This window comes from Apus apus, chromosome 15, assembly GCF_020740795.1.
Source record: "Apus apus isolate bApuApu2 chromosome 15, bApuApu2.pri.cur, whole genome shotgun sequence".
Lineage (NCBI taxonomy): Eukaryota > Metazoa > Chordata > Aves > Apodiformes > Apodidae > Apus > Apus apus.
In genome coordinates, this window is record NC_067296.1 from 13,591,798 (window position 1) to 13,611,436 (window position 19,639).

The following is a 19,639-nucleotide window of genomic DNA, read 5'->3' on the forward strand; positions in this document are numbered from 1 at the left end:
TACAATGTCCAGGCACACTGAGCTAAGCATGCATGACAAGCCCAAACCACACCTGCATGTACAGGAGCCTCATGCAAATTTCAGATTTGGTTCTACCACATTTTTAATTTAAAGATTAAAATCTGAGATTCTCTCAGAGGCCACCACATTTTCTCCCAAACAAGTGAGACAAGCTCTACTGCAGTGATTGCAGTGATGTTCTGGAGACACGTGAACTCCTCCAAGGCACATGTGACCAATTTCTCACACCAAGCAGCCAGTCTTTTTGGAAGTGCCTTGGGAAGCCAGGTGAGCCCAAGTCACGGGGCTATGAGCAATAAGCAGCTCAATGTTGAGCAGAAAGGGTGCCAAGGCCATGGTGACTGCACATCACCCCCAGGCACCCAGGAGGGAGACAGGGATATTGTGTTCCTCCAACCCACTTCCTAACCACTTGTGTGGCTGCACCAGCACAGGGCTGCCAGCATCTGTTAGCTAAGTGGGTAGACAAGGAGAGATGGACAGTGTGAGTAATGGAAGCTGCAGCCAGAACATACAGTTACCCCCTTTTTGTAATATATATATATATTTTTAACCAATTACTGCATCCAAATATATTCAAAAGAGGTTCACTGCTTTCTTGGTGAAAAATTCAGTTTGACTAACAGCTGTACCCCCTAGAGCACCCACAGCACACTGTCCCAGGTGATGCTCACCTGGCCTGTGCACAGCCAGGAGCTGGGATTTAAGGGTGAGGCTGGGAGAGCAGAAAGCCTTGCTCAGGGAAGCCCAGGGTGATGCTACTGCTCAGGGCGGGTGCTGGGAGCAGCACCCACAGCATGAGCCAACAAAACTGCTACGACCCTTTATCCTGCCTTTTTACTCAAGATATCTGGGCTTCTCATTAAACTGCATTTTTTTTCCCCCTTTCTGCTCCCCAAAGTTTACATCAAGCCTCTTCTGGAGATCTTTAGTTTTCTCTGTGCATTAGGTCCATGGGAAACACATGATTCATTAGCAAGTAATTACCCCAGTACATCCTCATGCAAAAGGGTGTCACTGTATGGCTGGCTGGGTGGAAAGTTGAGTCTTTCCAACAGCAGTAAAACCTGACAAAGTCCACTGAAACCAGCCCCCAACTTTCTGCCTTTTGCAGCGGACTTTGGAACAGGCTCTGGTCCTCTTCCTCTCCAGTAGCTGATCTCAGCTGTTGCCACAAATACACAGCCAGAAGGTCAAATACTGGGAGGGGAAGCTCTGATGTGGGGAGGGTTTAATGCTATTGGAAGACAGTTTTGCTTTGTTTTGTTGGGTTGTTGGTTTGGGCTGGTTTTTTTAAACAAAATCTTGAAGTCAGTTCATAAATCTCTAGGGAAAATGCAACAGATCAGACACACGCTGAGAAGAAATTAAAGGAAAACTTACTGGCCACAACAATGTGACTTCCAACAGGTTTTTAAGATGGTTTAACACGCTGGCTGCTGTGTTTCAAATACAGGCTAATGCTTACCCTAGGAAATGTATCCAGATTGTCCTCCCAAGGGCTAAAAGGCACTAACAACAAGGGAAAACACAATGGGATTCACACCTACAGCAGCACAACCTGGTGCTGAACCACAGCCCTGCTTGGGAGCAGGGAGACAGGCACAAGGAGCCCCATAACACCCAAAGCCCCATGAAGCTACAGGAATATCTACCCAACATGTCCAACTCCTGTACAAATCCAGTGAGATCAGGCTGGCCCCAAAGAACACACCAGAAAGGGATGCCCAGCCCTGCCTGTGATGCTGTGCAGTGTAAAATCCACTGCAAGGCTTTGCATTTCAGCTTCCAGGGGAGCCTCCTCCTCAATGCCACCAACCCAGAGAGTGACTCGGGGGATGCAGCCATCCCCCATGTCCCAGAGGGCAGTGAGGCATGGCAGGGGACTTTGTCCCCCTCTCTCCAAGAGGCTCCAAATCCCAAAGGGCTGTGAATTCCCACAGCCCTGCTCTAGCCTGTGTTGTTTCAGCTGAAAAAAAAAGATGCCTGGGTAAAGTAACAAGTTCCCTCTCCTTAAAGCAAGCCAGGTGGAAGCTGCACACACACCACGGTGCTTCATCAGCATCACCCATCATGGCTCCACCAACAGATCATGATGGATAAATGAAATGTAAGAAGTGGGGAAATACTCACTGAATCCTGGTTTGGTTTTCCTCCTCTTAGGAGGAAAAAAAAAAAAAAGAAAAGGAGACCCAAGGCAAACGCACCTGGGGACATGGGAGGGACAGAAATTTGCCAAAAGGCAGAAGGACCATTAGAAACCAGCTGGAGCAGCAGAAGAGCCACAGCAAGGGCACAAGGAGGGTGGCATTTACCTACAGTCCAGGACAGCTTGGGAGGGAGGTCTTCACACCCCGGCACAGCAACTGTCACAACATAATGCAACTACCAGCAGACGTGGAGAAATAAAGGTGAAAAGAGCATGTACACAGACAGACATGAAAAGAAAAAAAAAATAACAGGGAAATTAAAATCAAGCCAAAAAGAAAAATGAAAAAAAATAAACCAAAGAAAAAAACCAACACAACTCCAAAAGAAAAAAAAAAAGCATATACCAGCCCTTAAGAGCTCTTGAAATCAACTTTTTCAACCTAAAAGAAAGTAAATAAATACATAAACTATATATCCAGATAACAAAAATTGATATGGAGACAGTGGCATCATGAAGGTGGCAGTTGAAGAGGGAGGCTGAGAAGGTACCTGTACATGGGGACGGTGACGGTGCGTTCGTAGTACTGCCAGGTGGAGTGCAGGTCTGTCCGGGACAGGTTGGTGGCATAAAACCTCCAGGCAGCCTGTGGAGGAGAGATGGGGAGTGGTGGAGACAGGTACAGGCAGCATTACCCTCAGCTTTATAAACTCACTAATAGAGTGCTCCTCTGTTTCCTGTGGGCTGGATCCAACATTTTGCCTTTTTCTTGGCTTGATACAGGACATTTTGGGTGGTACCATGAGACACTTCTGACCATGACAGCCCAGCTGTGGGTACCAGGGACTCACTGGCAGGGTGAGGTCAGGGATCAAATGGGTGTTGTTGCACATTAGGGAGTTAGAACATTTGCAGAGCAAGGATCAGGGGAATGTCAAATGACTAATTCCAAATCACTAAGGCCAGCCTTCTGCACAGGCTTCTGTTATTGTGAAGAAAATGCCCCCAATTGTAACTTTATATCAGTATAAATATTCTCTTTGGGAGAAACAAAAAAAAAGTTGGGTGAAAAACAGACTGTCCTAATGCATTTGTCTTGCTGGGCTGGATTTCATTCCTTTTCTCCCCCTGATTGCCTACCACATATGCTGTTTTCCCATGGTTGATTTCCTGGCATTTATTCCCAGGCAAGACCAGTCACCAGCTGCTGTCTCACACCTCACACACACAGCCTCATTTTTCACCTGCCTGTCTCCTCCCCTACTTCTAAAAGTCTGTTAAACCCTCCAAAATCAGGGCAATGCAACCCCCAAGGCTCCCTGGACATGGTCCTCACCTGGATCAGACCCGCTGCTGGGTTTCTCCTCTTCTCAAAGTGTTTTTGTCGATGTTGCTCTTGAACCTTCAGAGCAAACCCTGAACCTAAGATGCCCTGGGGAAGAGAACAAAGATTTGCAGTTAGCAAAGTGTTAGTTAAGTTTTCACTAAAAAGTTTCAACAAACATTCCCTCCAGTGGTTTGACTTATTTTTTTTGCTTGAAACAGGGAAAGGAAGGAGAAGCCTCCATCCAAGGCAGCCCTGGCAGCCATGCTCCCAAAGAAAGAGCAGCAGAATTTGCTGGTGCTCACTGGAATTACTGCTTTTACCAAAATCTACCTTTAGCCAGCTGATAAAGTGCAATCTAACCCCTCTGTGCTGACACTCAGCAAATTATCCCATAGGAGAAAATCATATCCATGAAACACTGAAATACACTGCAAAAGGGATGGCGATAATTGCTGAAATGCTGCGATCACCCCTAGGAACAGCCCTTTGCAGGAAAATCATGGTTTCACTTTCACAAACATCTGTACAGAGCCAGATCTGAAGTTTCCATCCATTTGCTCACACACACAGTGCCTGAGCTGTGGATATTTGAACAGGGTTTGCTCTCTCCTCCCTCTTTTTTTGACCCAAGAGCCACAGAGAAGTTGCAGTAGGGTTGTCTCTGTGTGGTCATAGCTGTTGCATTGCCACCAGCTCCAGGAGCTGGGGACAAAGCGTGGCTGAGTTCAGCCCTCCCCAGCATCAGGCTTCAGCCCCCACTTACAGCTGGGAGGGCAAAGAAGGAGACACCAATGAGGGTGAACGTTGCTGCCAGCAGCCGCCCGTTCCAGGTCTGTGGGTACTTGTCCCCGTAGCCGATGGTGGTGAGAGTGATCTGCAGGGAGGAGAATCCACACAGTGCCTGGTCAGACAGCCTGACAACTAAAAGATCACAGCCAAAATTCTCTCAGCACTGGGGGGGTGTATGTGGGACCAGGTTAAGATGCAGCTGGGGTACCCAGGAGAACCTCAGGTACTTGGGATTGAAAGCTCGGTGGGGAGCAGTGATGCCCTGAGGCTGGGACAGGCTCCCTGCTGGGTTTTCACACCAGTTGGGAGCATTTTCATGCCTTGAGCTGACACAGAGAGAGCTGCCATCTGGTGCAGAGGCTTGTGGCAGCTCAGAGCCTCCCCTGGGAGATAGGGTTGTCTCTTCAGCAGGGGAAGCAAACCAGCACAGTCCCCCCAAGCCCCCTTTTGGCATCTCAGGAAGCAGGCAGGGCTGTTGGCATGCATAAAGAGCTGACACTCTGTTTATTGCTGACCCTCCCAGCAGTGCCTATTAGCTGGTCTCCCTTCCTATTTAAAACCAGCATATTATATTAGTCTGACAGGATGAATTATGGCTGCTTCATACAACCTAATTTAGGGATGTTTATTCCCCTCTTCAGTATCATTGCAATGTCCCTAGAGTGCTGGCGAGCTGCTGCCTGCATTCTGGGGAAGGAGTTGAGAGATTTGTTGCAGACAAAGAATCCCCTGAACTCCCAAATAGCTGGAAAAGACATTGTCTCACTTCTGGCCATGCACATCACTAGTGGGAAGCGTTGTGTATCCCCCGAGGCTTCCAAGAGCATTTGGAGAGCCTGGGAGTGGCAGGGTGAGGCAAGGAGAGTTGGTCTGAGTAGGAATTCTGAGATTTCTCCCCGATGGACCCCAACGGTCCATGTGCCGAGTGGAAAGTTGTCCTTGTCCCTCTCTATGGAGGGAGCTGACCCTGGGGACCAGAGCAGACACCATGCTGATGTGGCTTTGGAAACCTCACAAGTTCAACTTGGAATAAAATCACTTTTACACAAATGGAAGAATGATCCCAAAGCATTGTTTAATTGGACCCACTAATAGCCCTATCAATTAGATGCCATTTGGGCAAAGCATTTAGAAAATGCATCCACATGGGTATTCCTTACTGAAACAAAGTCAAAGCAATGCTCTCTCCATAATCACTGCAAAGTTGGTTTACAATTTTTTTCTAATTTATCATCACAATGACAAGAATTGGATCTGCTAAGATCAGACCAAGGGATGAGTTTCTGAACCTGAAATTTGATTTAGTTTGTCCATCTCTTAACATCCACCTGTACTGAATCTGTGAGTTGGACAATGACTAAAATCTGTCTATTTCAATGAAGCTCAGAATTTACTCTGATCTTCTCAGTGGCAAAACAGTCCAGTGCACCTCCACATCCTGACATGGGGAGAGATGATCCTCTGCCAAAGGCTCCCTCAACCCGGGAAGCAGGAGGGATAAATAAATTTGCACATGGTTCTCCCACAACTGAGCTCTCCTCTGGGTCACCACTGCTTCCTCATTGTTTATTTTCTAGTTATGTCAAATTTGGCTTTGTTCTTATTTTTCTGTCCCTGCTTCTTCCCTTTGTTGGAACAGAGGAGCTGCTTGATCAGCTGATTCCTTCCCAAGCCTGTGACTGAGATTTGATCAAATCTGGGATTTTCTTTACATGCTTTGCAATCAAGGCCAAGCAAGTGCTGCAGTGTCGGAGCAGAAGAACAATAATGCAAGAAGATTAGAATGTCATTAATTCGCTTTGTTAATTGAGTAATCCAATAATTCACAAGCACACACACAGCAAACTGAAAGTACTGCCCTTTCCTCCTTTGTCAGCAAAGATGTGAGAGGGGAATACTTTCAGCCCTGAAGTCTTTCTGGCACTTAGACCCTATCAATTTTACAAAATTTATTCCAGCATGTTTAAAAGCACGTTGCCCAAGTATGATTTTAAATAATTAAAAGGCAAAATGCTGATCAAAGCACCCCATAGGGTGGGGTCTTTATCAGACCTGCCTTTAGTGTCACGACAGAGCTAAATCCCATGATTGAGAGCACGTCAGTTCCAATTTTCCCTGCTGTTCCAGCTAAATCAAGAAATGTGATCCCCCAACATTTTCTACGGGACTAATTTAAGAAAAAAGAGCTAAATGGAGCAGCCTGAAGCCTTTTAATAAAAATGTTAACTAAGCACTCCATAAGTCGATTTCTCACATAAGTGATAGAAGATGGAGGGTTGATGGACATTTTATTTTAATAACCAGCAGCTGTTCTAGAATTACTTACCAGACCCCACCAGAGTGCATCTGCGTATGTATCAAAGTGCTCATTTTCTCCTTTCTCGGCCAAGTACACCAGGAAAGAGGCCAGAATGAGGCACAGGAAGCCAATATACCAGGCAGTAATCAGCTCCTGCAAGATCATTAAGGGATGGAAGAGAATAATTGCAGTCCTGGTGCTCATCTCCAAAAGCTGAGTTACTTGCTTGTGGTTGGATCTGAATTTCCTTGCATTTGTTTAGGTTTTGGGGCTTCAGTTGGAGATCAGAAGTGCCACTTTTTGAGGTGGGACCATGTATTGGTGGTGGCACTGCCACACACACAGGGTGATCCCCATCATCTAAACACACACAGCAAAAGGAGGAGCGTTAGTAGCTCTGCTATTTCAAGATGTGGAACTGAGGCTAAAAAAATTATATTTCTCCAGTTCACACATGGAACTGGGGTTAAAACTGATATGGGAATCCCCAGATCTCTGGAGACTCTGCTTAGGACAGGTCCCTTTCCACTAACTAGGGAGAAGCTACAAAGCTGGGGTCTGGATACGATACCCCCCAATATCAGGGAAGTTTTAATTCAAAATTCACAGGAATTTTTTTTTTTTAATTGAAGTTAATTCAAGGGTGGAACAGATTGATCCATGAATTCCCTATGAGTTTTACCTACTTCTGGACAAACCAGCTAAGCTTTTCAGGGGAAAAAGTGCAGAAAACAGGATAAATGTTACATTCAAAAATTCAGTAGCAGGAAACAAACAGTTATCAGCTTTTCCCAGCCAAAGAAAGGCCACGGTGCCTCACACCAGGGATTGGTTCTGCAACTAGTCTGTGAGCTCCCATGGGACAGAGGAACCCAGCACAGTAATCGTGCTCACAGGATGTGCTTCTGGAAGCACATCCACTTTGAAGAGTGAATCCTAGACAGCAAGCTCACAGCAACATCTGTGCTTAATGAGGCTGCTGGCTAATTGCTGACTCTCTGAAACAAGCTGTATCAGTGTGCAGGTGGTCGCTATGTTCAAGATATTCCTTGCAAACTCTTAAACATGCCTCTTTGTTCTCTTCTACTGGTTGGGAAGCTCCATCAGACCTTGTGTCTCTGATATTGCATTGCTACCTGTGTTTTTCTGCGGTGGCTTGTCAACCTCCCCACTTCTGGGAGATGTTTAGAGTGGAGAACTGAACCAGAGCTATGTCTCTGGTGGGGAGAAACATGAGGAGTGACCCAATATTCTTACTTGGAGTTTGCTCACCTTACTGTGTGCATAAACCACAGAGCCCAGGAGCTTCCAGGTGCCACCCCGCCGGTCCATGCGGATCATGCGCAGGATCTGCAGGAACCTCAAACTCCTGAGTGCTGAGGTGGCAAAGACGTTTCCTTGGGACCCCGCTGCCAGCACGGCAATGGATGCGATCAACACCATGATGTCTGCACAGACAGAGGGCATGAAAAGCTGAAGAAACGCTGCTGAACCCCTCCCAAATGGGACAGCACACCTACTGCCACCAGCAGCAGAAGGCTCTGTGAGAAAGGGGTCTTGGATCAGTTGTACCTTCTGCTGGAAGGACATGGCAGAAATCAACCTGGGTGAAAAGAGCCACTACACACCTTCTGGAAACATCCTACTCTCTTTTTCTGTGCTCAGCCTTCCCATAGAAAATGTGTCAAATACTGCAAAGCCTGAGTTCTGATATGATTCGGTGTTAACACAGCTAAACTGGATTAAATCCTTGCAAAATACATGCCCCTTTCTAATCAGCTGCAGCTGCCTGTCACCCAGAGCTCTCCAGAGGTGCAGATGCCCCCATCTGAGTTGGGAATGAACATCTAGAGACCCACCAGAGCAATCCTAGGTTGCTCAGATGTAGAAAAGGCCCAAAAAAAGCACCTTGCTCTACATGTCACAGACTCAAAGATCCCATGAACCTTCCTCTTCCCTGGTTCCTATGCAAACGGTACGAGTGCTTTTCTGCAGAATGAGCTAAAATCCTGCATCCAACCATTGCCAGTGCCTGGACATTCGAAAGCAGGCTCCACAGTGAATGGCCCAGCCCCTGCTCACTCCCTACCCCGTTAAAAATAACTCCTGTGCACAGATGGCCCCTCTCACAAGAGGATCGCCGAGTACTTTGCGAACAAGGATTAATTAAGTCTCATAACTCCCTTGTGAGGCAGCTCAGTAGCACCAGGGAAGACAAAGCAAGACACAGCTTCAATGTGAGCAGTTTAGGGTTGAGGTTGGACACAGGATCTCAGCTCTTATACCCAGCTTTTTCCTGAGCTAAAGGAGCTAAACTTCCTTTCTGTGGCTGTGGGTGGCTGTCACAGTGCACAGGGACTGCTCCCAGGTCTGCAGAGAACAGGGTGGACCTCATGCAGAACAGCAAAAACCACATCCATGAATTAGGACTTCTGCCTTTGCACTCTTCCCCTTCTCAAGGTGACCATGAAGCAGCTGAAGATCATCCCAGAAAATGCATACAAGAAACCACAGCACTGTGCAAGGAAGAGCTTGTGATGGCCACTGTGGGCTGGGACATGCCAGGCAGGAGGGCAGCTCTTACCGATGACACAGAATGGCTTGCGGGCAAATTTCAACCTTCCCCTCCAGCCCCGGTAGCGGCAGCAGCAGCCAGCTGCCCAGATCCTCACAAAGTATTCCACTCCAAACACCACGATGGTGACGATTTCCTGGGAGGGAGACAAAGCAATTAGTCAGGAGAGAAAGGAGATGGAGAGCACGTTCCAAAAGCAACTATAAACCCATGTCCTCAGCTCTGCACACCTCAGAAATGACAGAGTGGTCTGCACTACTCAGTGGAGAGCCCAGGCTGGGAAGATTGTCAGAGCCTCCTTGTGGCTTCTCTCATCCTCCCCTGGGGTGGTGAGAGGTGCTGCACATCATAACTGCAAACTAGAGTCTGACATCTTCTCATACAGTGTTTTTTCCCCCATCGAGGGCTGAGAAGTACCTGCTGATCTCCCCACCACCAGTCTCCAGGACCTGACTAGGTTAACACTGAACAGCTCGGAGAAGAGCAGAGGTGGAAATCACTGGCTGCTCCATCCTAGGACTCCTCAAAGGCAATGAGCTTTTACCCTAGGAAACTGGAGTGGCTGGCTGGGTGCTGGGCTGCCTGGTGGAGTTCCTCTATCCCTTGCTGCCAAGCAAGCCCACCAACGCCACACATGGCAGCTCTTCCCATCACATCCAAACACCCCACTCATTTCCCTCCCAGCTCTTCCCACGTCTCAAACCTGACGAAGCCCTAATCAGCCTGCAGTGCCTTTTGGTGTCGATGTAGGGCAGGGACTGGGACAGAAGCAGAGGGACAAAAGGAAAGGACATGTGTGAATCCAGCAGCCCCGTGATGGGACAGCACCTGCAGGATCTCTGCCAGCTCCCAAAGGGCAGAAGCCACATTGTCAGTGAGAGGGATGCTGGGCTGTTTCAGGACCAAAGCTCTGCAGGTTGATGTCAGATCAGATAGTTCCAGGGATGCTCTAGTGTGAGAGAGGTGGCAGCTACAGAGGCTGCTCCCTGCACAGAGCATCCACAGCTTTGAGTGCTGGGAGCTGCTGGACATCAAACTGCTTTGCTGTTGGGATCAGTCTCACTACTGTGTTTTGCAATTGAAGGTAAATGCAGAAAAAAGTCTAGAAAGAAGGGTTTTAAAGGATCCTTACAAATATTTTTAGTTTATTCTGATACAGATTCCTCCTTTTCCCACTTTCCTTATTCCTTACCTGCAGGTCCCCACAGTCTCTTTTTCATAAGCAACAACTTAAATTCCTGCTTTTGTGTGTTTTTGATTCTGTTGTAACATTTCACTGATAGCCTCATCTGCAATCCCCCACTTACCAGGATGTAAAGGGCCCCTTCTGAGCTGTTCTGGTACTCATCAATGGTTGAAAAGACAGACAGCACCAGGCAGGAGAAAACTAGTAGAAAACTATATAACAAAAATAAAGAATAAAGAGAGGGAATATCAGTCTTCAGAGCAGGAGTTTTTCCCATCTGTGCCAGCCTAAGACATTTTGGGTGGATTTAATGTTCCCTTTTCAGGCAGGTACTCCAGATTAACACTCCACCACCTGAGAAGGCTGACTGCTTCCTGGATTTGTTGTAGCATCACTAGGAGGCTGATGCTTTTCTGTGGTCAGACATGGGACACAGCAGGGGTTTGATCCAGTCCAGGGTTGGATCTAGATCATCTTTAAGGTCCCTTCCAACCCAAACCAGCCTGGGATTCTATAGTCTTGGCACTCTGAGTAGCATAGTACACAGCCAGGGCCACCCTGCCATGGGGGAGGCAGCTGAGCTGGCCTCTTCATCCCAGCCCTGTAAAGACAAGAAGGAGCCCCATCCTGCCCAGAGCTTGGAGGACCCAGCTCTGATATCAGCTCACTAGGCCTCTCATTTATCATGAAAATAAGGGATTCCAAAAGCCCCCTTCCAGGGGGCACCCGGCTCTCACTAAGATCTGCTTCTTTGGGCTGTCCCAAAGGAAGCACCACACCAGCCTGTCCCCATCAGACCTGCCCACTCTGTGCTTTTCGGGAATGCTGGATGCACCAGGACAAACCAAAAGGCACAAAATGAATGACAGGAACTTGACTCTCTTCTGAGCACCCGAGAGCACAGCAACAGTGTCCTGGCACCTGCCCATGGAGGGAGCAGGTTTCCACCAGCCCACGGTGCCCACTGCTTGCTCAAACAAAAGGAGGGGAATTAATTTATTAAAGATCGATTTACTGATACAATAAAGTAGGCCAGGGCAGGGAGAAACTAAAAGCTGCATTCTGTAAAAGCATTAAATAATTCATCTGTCTGGCTTTGTCTCACATTCCTCCAAACAGCATATTGAATATTTATAAGGTTCAGTTCAGCTGGTGGGGGCTGCTTCTTTTCCTTGTATAAATGAAAGGATTTTCACACCACTGGGTCATGCCTGTGGCTTTGCAATGACCATTAATGTCACAGTAACAAGTAAAAATAGGGGAATTTGCAGTATTTATTTGAACCACAGGCTGAAACATCCCTGTCTGCTGGAAGTAAGGGACCTTCAGAGCCATCTCAGCCCAGGCTGAGCTTTGTCAGCAAGATGAATTCAGCTCAGACAAGAAGAGGACAATTACCTGATTTCTAACTGCACATTTCATCTTCTCACACTGGATCTGATAACCAGAGACTCAGAGTAAAAAAAACAACAATCATAACCAACCAAAAAAAAACCCACAAAAAAACCCCAAAAACCCACCCCTTGCAATTCCACTCATGTCCCTGTATGTCTTCCAAGTCTCACTTCAAATTTTCCTTCCCCAAGCTGGTCTCTTAAAATCCTTGCCATAAAAATGCCAACCACAACCTCCCTGCAGCCAAACAGACTCCATCCATCCCTACATCCTTCAGACCCCCTATGGAGACGGGGTGGAAGGAGAAAGCTGAGAGGTCTGTCCACATCAGAGATGATGTGTGTCCCCTGAGCTCCCAAGGAGGGAAGGCAGCAGGGAACCGGAAGGCTGACTCTACTTTAATTCCACCTAATCTACCCAGACAGTGCAGGCAAGGGCTCCAAATAATGGATAACTTGGGAAAGGGAAGTAGGCCAATAAATAGTGTAGAGGTTGGGATGAATCTAATTTTTTTAAGCTACATGGCTAATCAAAGCAAATTATGTCTGCAGCCTGACTCTGGTTAATGTTAATGTGCAATAAGGAACATTAACTATGTCCTGTCTAATGATTTTTACATTAAAGATGCCAATTCTGCTTAGAGCTCTGGAGAAGACAATATCCTCCTCCCGAGCAGACAGAAGCTGTGTCCTACAGGATGCATGGCTGGAGCCAGCACCAGCCTCTCCCAAGCCCAGGATGCAAAGGGCAGAGTGTGGTTTTGAACCATTCCTTGATGGCACAGAGGAAGTTGGAGCCATAGGAGAAGGACACCTTGTGTCACTGCATCTTCTCATCCACCACCCATTCCAACAGGCATCTCCCTGCACATTCTGCCACTTTGGGATCCCTTTAGGCTCAGCCAAGACTCAGCTGTGCAAATCTGACTGCTGCTAATACTACTAAATCCAAAGTCATCCAAAGTCTGGCTTTACATCCAAAGGTTATGTTGACTTAGGGCACCTGTGCAAACTTCTTATTACAATTCATAAATCCCAGCATAAAATCTGCATATCCACATGTCATACCCACTGTGCTTCATGTTAACGACGGGAAGAGCAACACCTGAACTCCTCCTTGAAAAAAAATACTCAAAATTACTTGCAATAGGAAAGATTGTCCTTTTCTTCTCTCTTTGGCTCAACAAAAACACATAATGGAATAATCATAAAGCTTTTCAGGTTAATCATCTAATTTGCCTTCCAAAAGAAATTTCTTTGGAATCTACACAGCCATTTACATAAAAATTTAAAAAGGCCTTTAAATTTATTCCTGAAGTAGTTGTATTAAAACAACACTCACTGACACGTGAAAACATGGGGCTTCCTCTGATTGAGCAACAGTGGAATAGTTAGCAGCTGGATTTCTGGATGCAATGGAGATGGATAAAACCAAAGGAGGTGGCACCAGCTTGTAATGAGCCACTGTGCTTGTCACACACTTCATTGGCTTTCCCTTGAATTGGGAAAGAGAATTAATTATTTGCTTAATTAGAGTAAAGCTGGAACGGAAGGAGTATTTTACTACAGGCATTTGAGCTACACAATGGAAAACAACTTAAAATACTTAAAAATTACTTTGGCAGTGTAAACAAGGTATTGATGTGTGCTAAAATAAAACCAAAATGCCTGTGGATGATCCACCTGTAGTCCCAGCAGCCCCTTTGCTGTTGTCTCTGGAGAACACCAGCTTTCAGGTATCTCAAGCTTCAATGTAAATCAAAGTCATGAAAATGCAGCAGCGACAATAAATCAAGATGCAAGGATATCCAAGGTGGAAAAACATCCATACCCAGGAGATTGGCAAAGGCCTTTTAACACTCAGAGCCTCATAATCAGAACAGAACTATGTGCAGCTCAATTTAAAACTCCAGTGAATCGGAAGCAAAACCGGTAATTCCAGGGGTAAAGACTCAGTCCTATTGCACCTACTCTTAGCCAGGAGCACCCATCATCTTTATTCATGTACACAATCCTGCTGTGATCTGCAACCCAGCTACTCATTCACAAGGCTAAACAGAAGGATAAGTGCCTCACTCTGGGTTTCCACATCCCTCAGTATCAACCGAAACCTTCTCCCAAGGCAACTTCTGTCACTAGTGGATCTGAAAATAGAAGCAGGGAGTCCTGCCTTTCTGTCCTGTGCCTTTACAAATGCTCTCCTTTCCCAGAATAGCTCCTGATGGAGTCTCATTCCCTGCAGGTTTGACCATGCCCAGTGCTGGAATGACACGCTGCAATGACAGCAACAATCAAGTCACCAAACCACCTCCTCTTCGCCTGCGTTTCCTCTATTTGGGCAGCACATTTCTCAGTTAGAAAAAAAAGCAAGCAGGATATGGGCTCACATGTTTTCTCCTTCAACATCCACCATTTTGGAAATAATTTTCCACCCCTTTCCCACTTGCTTATAATGGAGTCAGGGAGCAAAAACAACATCATCTGCCCTGAGTACCCAGGGCCAGAGTCCTGACCTGAACCCAGGAACTGCAACAATTTGAGGAGAAACAGGTTTTGCATGATTGATCTTGCCCCTAGTCTAGCAAAGGATTGTGTATCTCCACACTTACAAGTAAGAGTGAGCTTAAGAGCTTTTCTGTATTGAAGCCTCAAAGAAGAAATACTGTCTGTAAATCACAAGAAACAGAGATGAACATTAGAAGTGGGAAAGGGCAGCAATTTTAGGGAATGGGTGGGTTGTTTGTTTTTTACAGGCTGACTCTACTCATTCAACTTACTCAACTCAGAAGGAAAATCTTAATAATGATCACTGCACACAAAATTCTAGATCAAACGTTCCTCTTTGTCTTCACCTGACGTGAATCCCTGGGAAATGCTTGTCTGCATATTCTCCTGGCCCTGCAAATGCAGCCACAGAGGAGCCAGATGTCTAGAGGAGAACTCAAATTATTAACCCAGCCTGTGCACCTGCCAGAAGAATCTCTTTTCTGCTGCGATTTTAGGACTTCCAGGCTGAGGTTTTTCTTTTAAAAACTTGATGGGGAGAAATATATCCCTGCAGCTGCAGAGAAACAGTTCACAGCAGAGAATCCTAAAGACCACAGTGCAGTTACAGCACATTAGGAGGTAAATTAAGAGTATAAAATATTGGACATTTGAGTAATTCTTAAAACATCTGAGCAGGCATTTACTCAGAGCACATTCATTGATTTTAATGTGAGGGCAAGTTGCTGTCTCATGCAATACCCATACTATTCAGATGGAAATCTGAGCACTGCCTCTGTTCCATCCCACAGGGTATTCCCCCAAAAGAGTCTCTGCTTCCTCCCTACTTCTGAGAAATCATTATTCATGAGTACAGGAATACAAGCCTTCCTAATCTCACCTTTACCTGTATATGAAGATCAAATTATTTATGTTTCTTAAGGGCAATGCCCTGCCTAAAGAAATTAAATTGCAGAAGCCAAGGGCCGTGCTGCACGGTTGGAGGAATAAGAAAATCATCTTGCTGTGATCAAGCTTCTTTGACTGACCCGAGCAAGTCCCTTGACCTAACTTAACTCAGCTCCAAAACTGGGTTAAAAGCAAGATGTCCCTGTAAAATGTAATGCTGCATCTCATCTAAACATTCCTCGAGGGAATGGGATATACAGAAATAGGCTCTGGTCTAATTGCAGATAGGAAGATTGTCTCTGAATGTGCAGGGCTGGTTCCCGCTGCAGACAGGAATAGCAGCTGGTTTTGCAGAGGTCTGTCCCAGAATCAGCAATTCAGCTGGAGCCAGAGGTTTCCTGCCTAAGAAGGACAAGTTGTCCCTCTGAGCTCCTTCAGCTCCACTTCTCCATCTCTGACTTTGCACTCGTTTTACAGCACCAGGAATTACAGACCCCTAAAAGGAGCATCCTCCCTTGAGAGCACCCGCAGGGACCTGCTAACACTGGGCACAACCCAGCTCAGCCCCAGCTCCATGGCTCAAAATCCTTCTGTTGGCTTTAGAAAATCTGACTCCCTGTACCTCAGCCCATGGATTTTACTTCTGTAAAGGCAGGACCCCAGATTTGTGCTCCCAGGCTCCCTCCCAGCTATCAGCAAAGGACATCTAAGAATTGGGTCCATCCCCAGCTTTGTGCCTCCATAATGAGAAGACAAGAACTTGGCTGCCAAGAGCCAGACCCTACAGGATAACACCAAAGCATAAAATGCAAGTGTTACCCAATCCACTGCTGATTTCATTTGCTCATCAGTTTGTGTAATTAACCAAGTCCTAGGGAGGGAAAAAAAAAAAGAAAAAAAAAAAAAGAAGTAGTATTTGCAAAGTGCCCATATAATAAGTCTTTGAGTTGGTAATTTTGCCATCTGTTTAATTTTATTTCTTTTGTCCCAGCTAGACACTAGGAGGGAGCTCAGAGCCAAGAAGCTGGAGAGGTGGTCTACAGCCTTTTAATTTTAGTCTCCTGAAGACAATGACCCCCAAGTTGGGTAAAAAATGCCCATATACCAGGGAGTGCTGCAATCAGCAGGACCACATTCCCTCTCTGCAGCTCTCCCCCACTCACACTGGTGCAAATCAGGAATAATCCACAATAGCTGAGGGGCTGCACTGCCAAAAAAGCAGGTCCACCTCAGCCAGGTCCAGATCTTGTGATGACCAAGAGACACAGAAAAATGCAGGATTAGCTCCAACAACAAGAAATAAAAGGCCAGTGGCCAGTTTTGGAGCTCTGAATCCCTTCCCCACAGCTGTAGGACATCATGCTCCTCCACAGCAAAGGTGGCAGATACTGGCCCTAGTGCTTTTCATGTCCTTGAAGCTGCTCCTGTTGGAATGGGAATGTTTTCACTGGAGCAGCATCATGAGTATGTAGACAAGCAAGTCTGGAGGGGCTGCTCAGGGAGAAGGGATGCAAAACAAGTCCAGACCTCCAGAGAGCTCAGGCTTTAAAAGGCATCACTCTTCAGCCCTAAAAAAATTGCTGAAACAGCCAGTTATGCTACAGGGAGGGGAGAGTACCACTACAGCTGCCAGTCAAGCTCTGTGTAACTTCACCACTAACAACTATTTTGGGTCCTCCAGGAGCTGCAACTCAGCATTCAAAGTCCTTTTCCATCAATCTCCTCTCTACAGCAGTGAAGTTTCCCTGAGCTGCAGCCAGATTTGCCCCAGCCAAGCTGCTCTCCAGGAGTGATGGGGAGACCCTCCTGCCACCACCATGTCAGTGTCTCTCTCATTTACAGCAGAGACCGGCCAGCTCATGACACTTAACCCTGGCAAACTACAGTCTGCCAGGGCCCAGCCTCTCCTTCCACCTGACTGACTAATCCCCAGTGCCAACAGGCAATTAATCACTATTATCTCTTGTTTATTCTCCAGTATAACTCAAACACAAATGAACAGCCAGGTGTGGATGGGGGAAAAGGAGAGGGTAGCTCAGCCCCCAGTACCAGGGAAACAGGGAGCTCCCCATCATCCAGAGCCCTTTCCAGGGGGCTTGGCTGCCCAGAGAGGAGGGGAAAGCAATGCTCCTGCTGGAAGAAATTAAAAGCAACCACAGTTAGGATTGACTCTTAATTTAAAGCCTTCCAGGCAGGGCAGCTTTGGGGTCTCATTGCAATCAGGGCTGAAAGCCAGTGTGTGCAGACCAGGGACTTCTGGCTCAGCTGAGTACTTGGAAAGGAGGCACTGCCTCATCCAGAGCTCCCCAGACACCTCTATCAGTGGAAGAGGGGAGGAATGGTGCATGTCCCCACCAGTCTCTGCAGTGCAGCAGTTTTTGCAGGCCAACACCACAATTTAATCACATTTAAGGCCACCCATCCCAGCCAGTTCCCAAGCCCTATCTCTGACCCTTGCTGCTATGAACTGGCTGGGCATAGGCAGCTGAGGACCAGCCCCAGCATCACTGGAGTGCAGGAATGAACCTCTATAGTTAAGCTGGTTCCTAAGGCAGTGAGCCTCATGCCATCACTGTGTGGCTGCCTCAGTGTCCCTACCTATTATTTGGACCTGATGGCCAATCTGCATCAAATCTGCCTGAGCACAAGGAGCCCGTGATGAGCAGCAACGAGGAGAACACCCTTGCTTTGCCCCTTGGAGGAGGTTGCTGTGTGAGCTCAGTGGGGCCAGCACATATCAGCAAGCCTGGGAGAGCCACGAGCTGGCAGAAACCAACTCCCCCAAGTTCTCCTGCTCAGTAAATGACAGGCTTGTTCTCTCTCTTTATTTCCCTGTGCCAGTAAACACAACAATAAATAGCAAGCTGCAGGAGGCAGATGATTGTGTGGTGAAAGGTAGAAAACATCTAAAAATGATTTAAAGCAGGGAGGAGAATAGGAAGAGAGGGCTGCGGATTATGTTCTGAGGAGGAGGAGCCGTTAGGCTGGTGAGAGGCAGCAGAAGCAGGGAAGGTTTTCCTGCCCACCCTGCAGCTCAATGCTCAGGTCCTTTGTGCAATTCCCTCTTTGCCAAGGTCCCCAGACCCAGCTCTGCCATGGGACCCCACCGGCTCCAGCCCTGGGATGGGACAGGAGCAAGCCCAGCACTGCAGGGGCTGGACCCACAGTCTTTTAAGGCTCCCAAGTAGCAGGGACTCTGGGCACGGACACAGGAAAGCTGAAGCGAGATGATCTAGTTGCCATTTCAACACACCGGTAAATCAAAGCCGATGGAAGCCATATGCTCTGCTGGGAAGCATCCATCTCGTTGCCAGGGAAACATCCTTCCTGTTTAAAATGGCAGGCAAAGACTTGCAAAAACCTGCTTTTAACCCCCTTTTCTCAGGCATGATCCAAGTCCCCCAGCTGTTCCCCCAGCCCTGCGGCATCACACTGTACTGCTTGGAGAGCTGTCACAGCCCAACTCAGGGGTGGGAGAAGGGGACAGTGCCTCTCTCACTGGGTCCAAGGAAATCAGACCCAGGCTGACAGCACTGTGACCCTGCTGCCACAGTTCCCAGCTTTCTTTCAAGCCAGTTTCCATGGTTTATTCCCTGGGAAACACAGGAAATCACCTGCCTGGGTCACCTCAAGCAGCTCTGCTCGGGGATGCTGCATGTGCCCCGCTGTGGGGCAAGACTCTTCTAGAGCAAGAAAATAACCAACAAGCAGGAACATGGTCTGGATTACTGCTGCTCAAATCCAGCCCCTTCAAAGGTATCTCCTGATGTCTTAAAAGCAGTGAGCAAAGAAACTGACCTTGGAAATGATAGCAATCTGCAAGCAGAGCTTCAGGCTCACAGAGACAACAACGCACCCATGGCTGAGCTCAGCAGCTGGCTGGGGTCTGCAGCTGGCCTGGGTCTCCCCCTCCACATCTGCACCTTCTTCTTGCTCCCTCTGACCTGAATGTGCAATCACTGCCCAGAAACGTGGCAAAAGCCTTGGCCAGGTGATGGAGGGGATGGCAATGGGAGGGGTCAGTAAGGGCCTCCCCAGAGCACAGTCTGTAACCCAACACCACAGAACTCACAGCAGCAAACGCCCTCCCAGCCTATTCCTGCTGATGAACTCGCTTGCAATTTTGTTTTGGACAGAAGATACAGACCAGCAGCCACACGGGTACTGGGACAGAAAGCCTGGCATCCTCTTGCAAAGATGTTACTTCTCTTTTTACTCCCAGCTTCAGCATAATTATTTTTCTTTGCCCCTTTTTTTTAACTCTTCTCATTTGTTGTAAATCCCACAAGCAGATGAAGCCAATTGTTAAAGTACAGAAACAGAGTTTTTTCTATTCCGTTAAGTAGCTCTGCTCTACCAACCTTGCAATGGAGATCAGAGCCAATATTTAATAATTCAAAGAGCAGGAAAGCCTGACGGGACAAGGATGTACACTGAAGACTCCTTGTCTGTATAGGAAGTAGTTATTCCTGCTGGAGGAGGGAGAGGCTGGGGTTACAGCACAGA

The 19,639-nt window shown here is 47.2% G+C and overlaps 1 protein-coding gene across 7 annotated transcripts in view; it reads right to left on the bottom strand.

The window, feature by feature from the left end:
* Positions 1 to 19,639, bottom strand: part of KCNQ2 (potassium voltage-gated channel subfamily Q member 2) — a 64,095-nt gene that overhangs the window by 32,923 nt on the left and 11,533 nt on the right. For all 7 annotated transcript variants that reach the window (XM_051632934.1, XM_051632939.1, XM_051632933.1 and 4 more), the window contains exons 2-8: positions 10,468 to 10,558; positions 9,170 to 9,296; positions 7,858 to 8,033; positions 6,613 to 6,738; positions 4,261 to 4,371; positions 3,507 to 3,602; positions 2,722 to 2,816 (exon numbers count right to left, since the gene is read on the bottom strand). In XM_051632934.1, the coding sequence (XP_051488894.1) occupies positions 2,722 to 2,816; positions 3,507 to 3,602; positions 4,261 to 4,371; positions 6,613 to 6,738; positions 7,858 to 8,033; positions 9,170 to 9,296; positions 10,468 to 10,558 (822 nt within the window). The remainder of the gene's footprint in view (positions 1 to 2,721; positions 2,817 to 3,506; positions 3,603 to 4,260; positions 4,372 to 6,612; positions 6,739 to 7,857; positions 8,034 to 9,169; positions 9,297 to 10,467; positions 10,559 to 19,639) is intronic.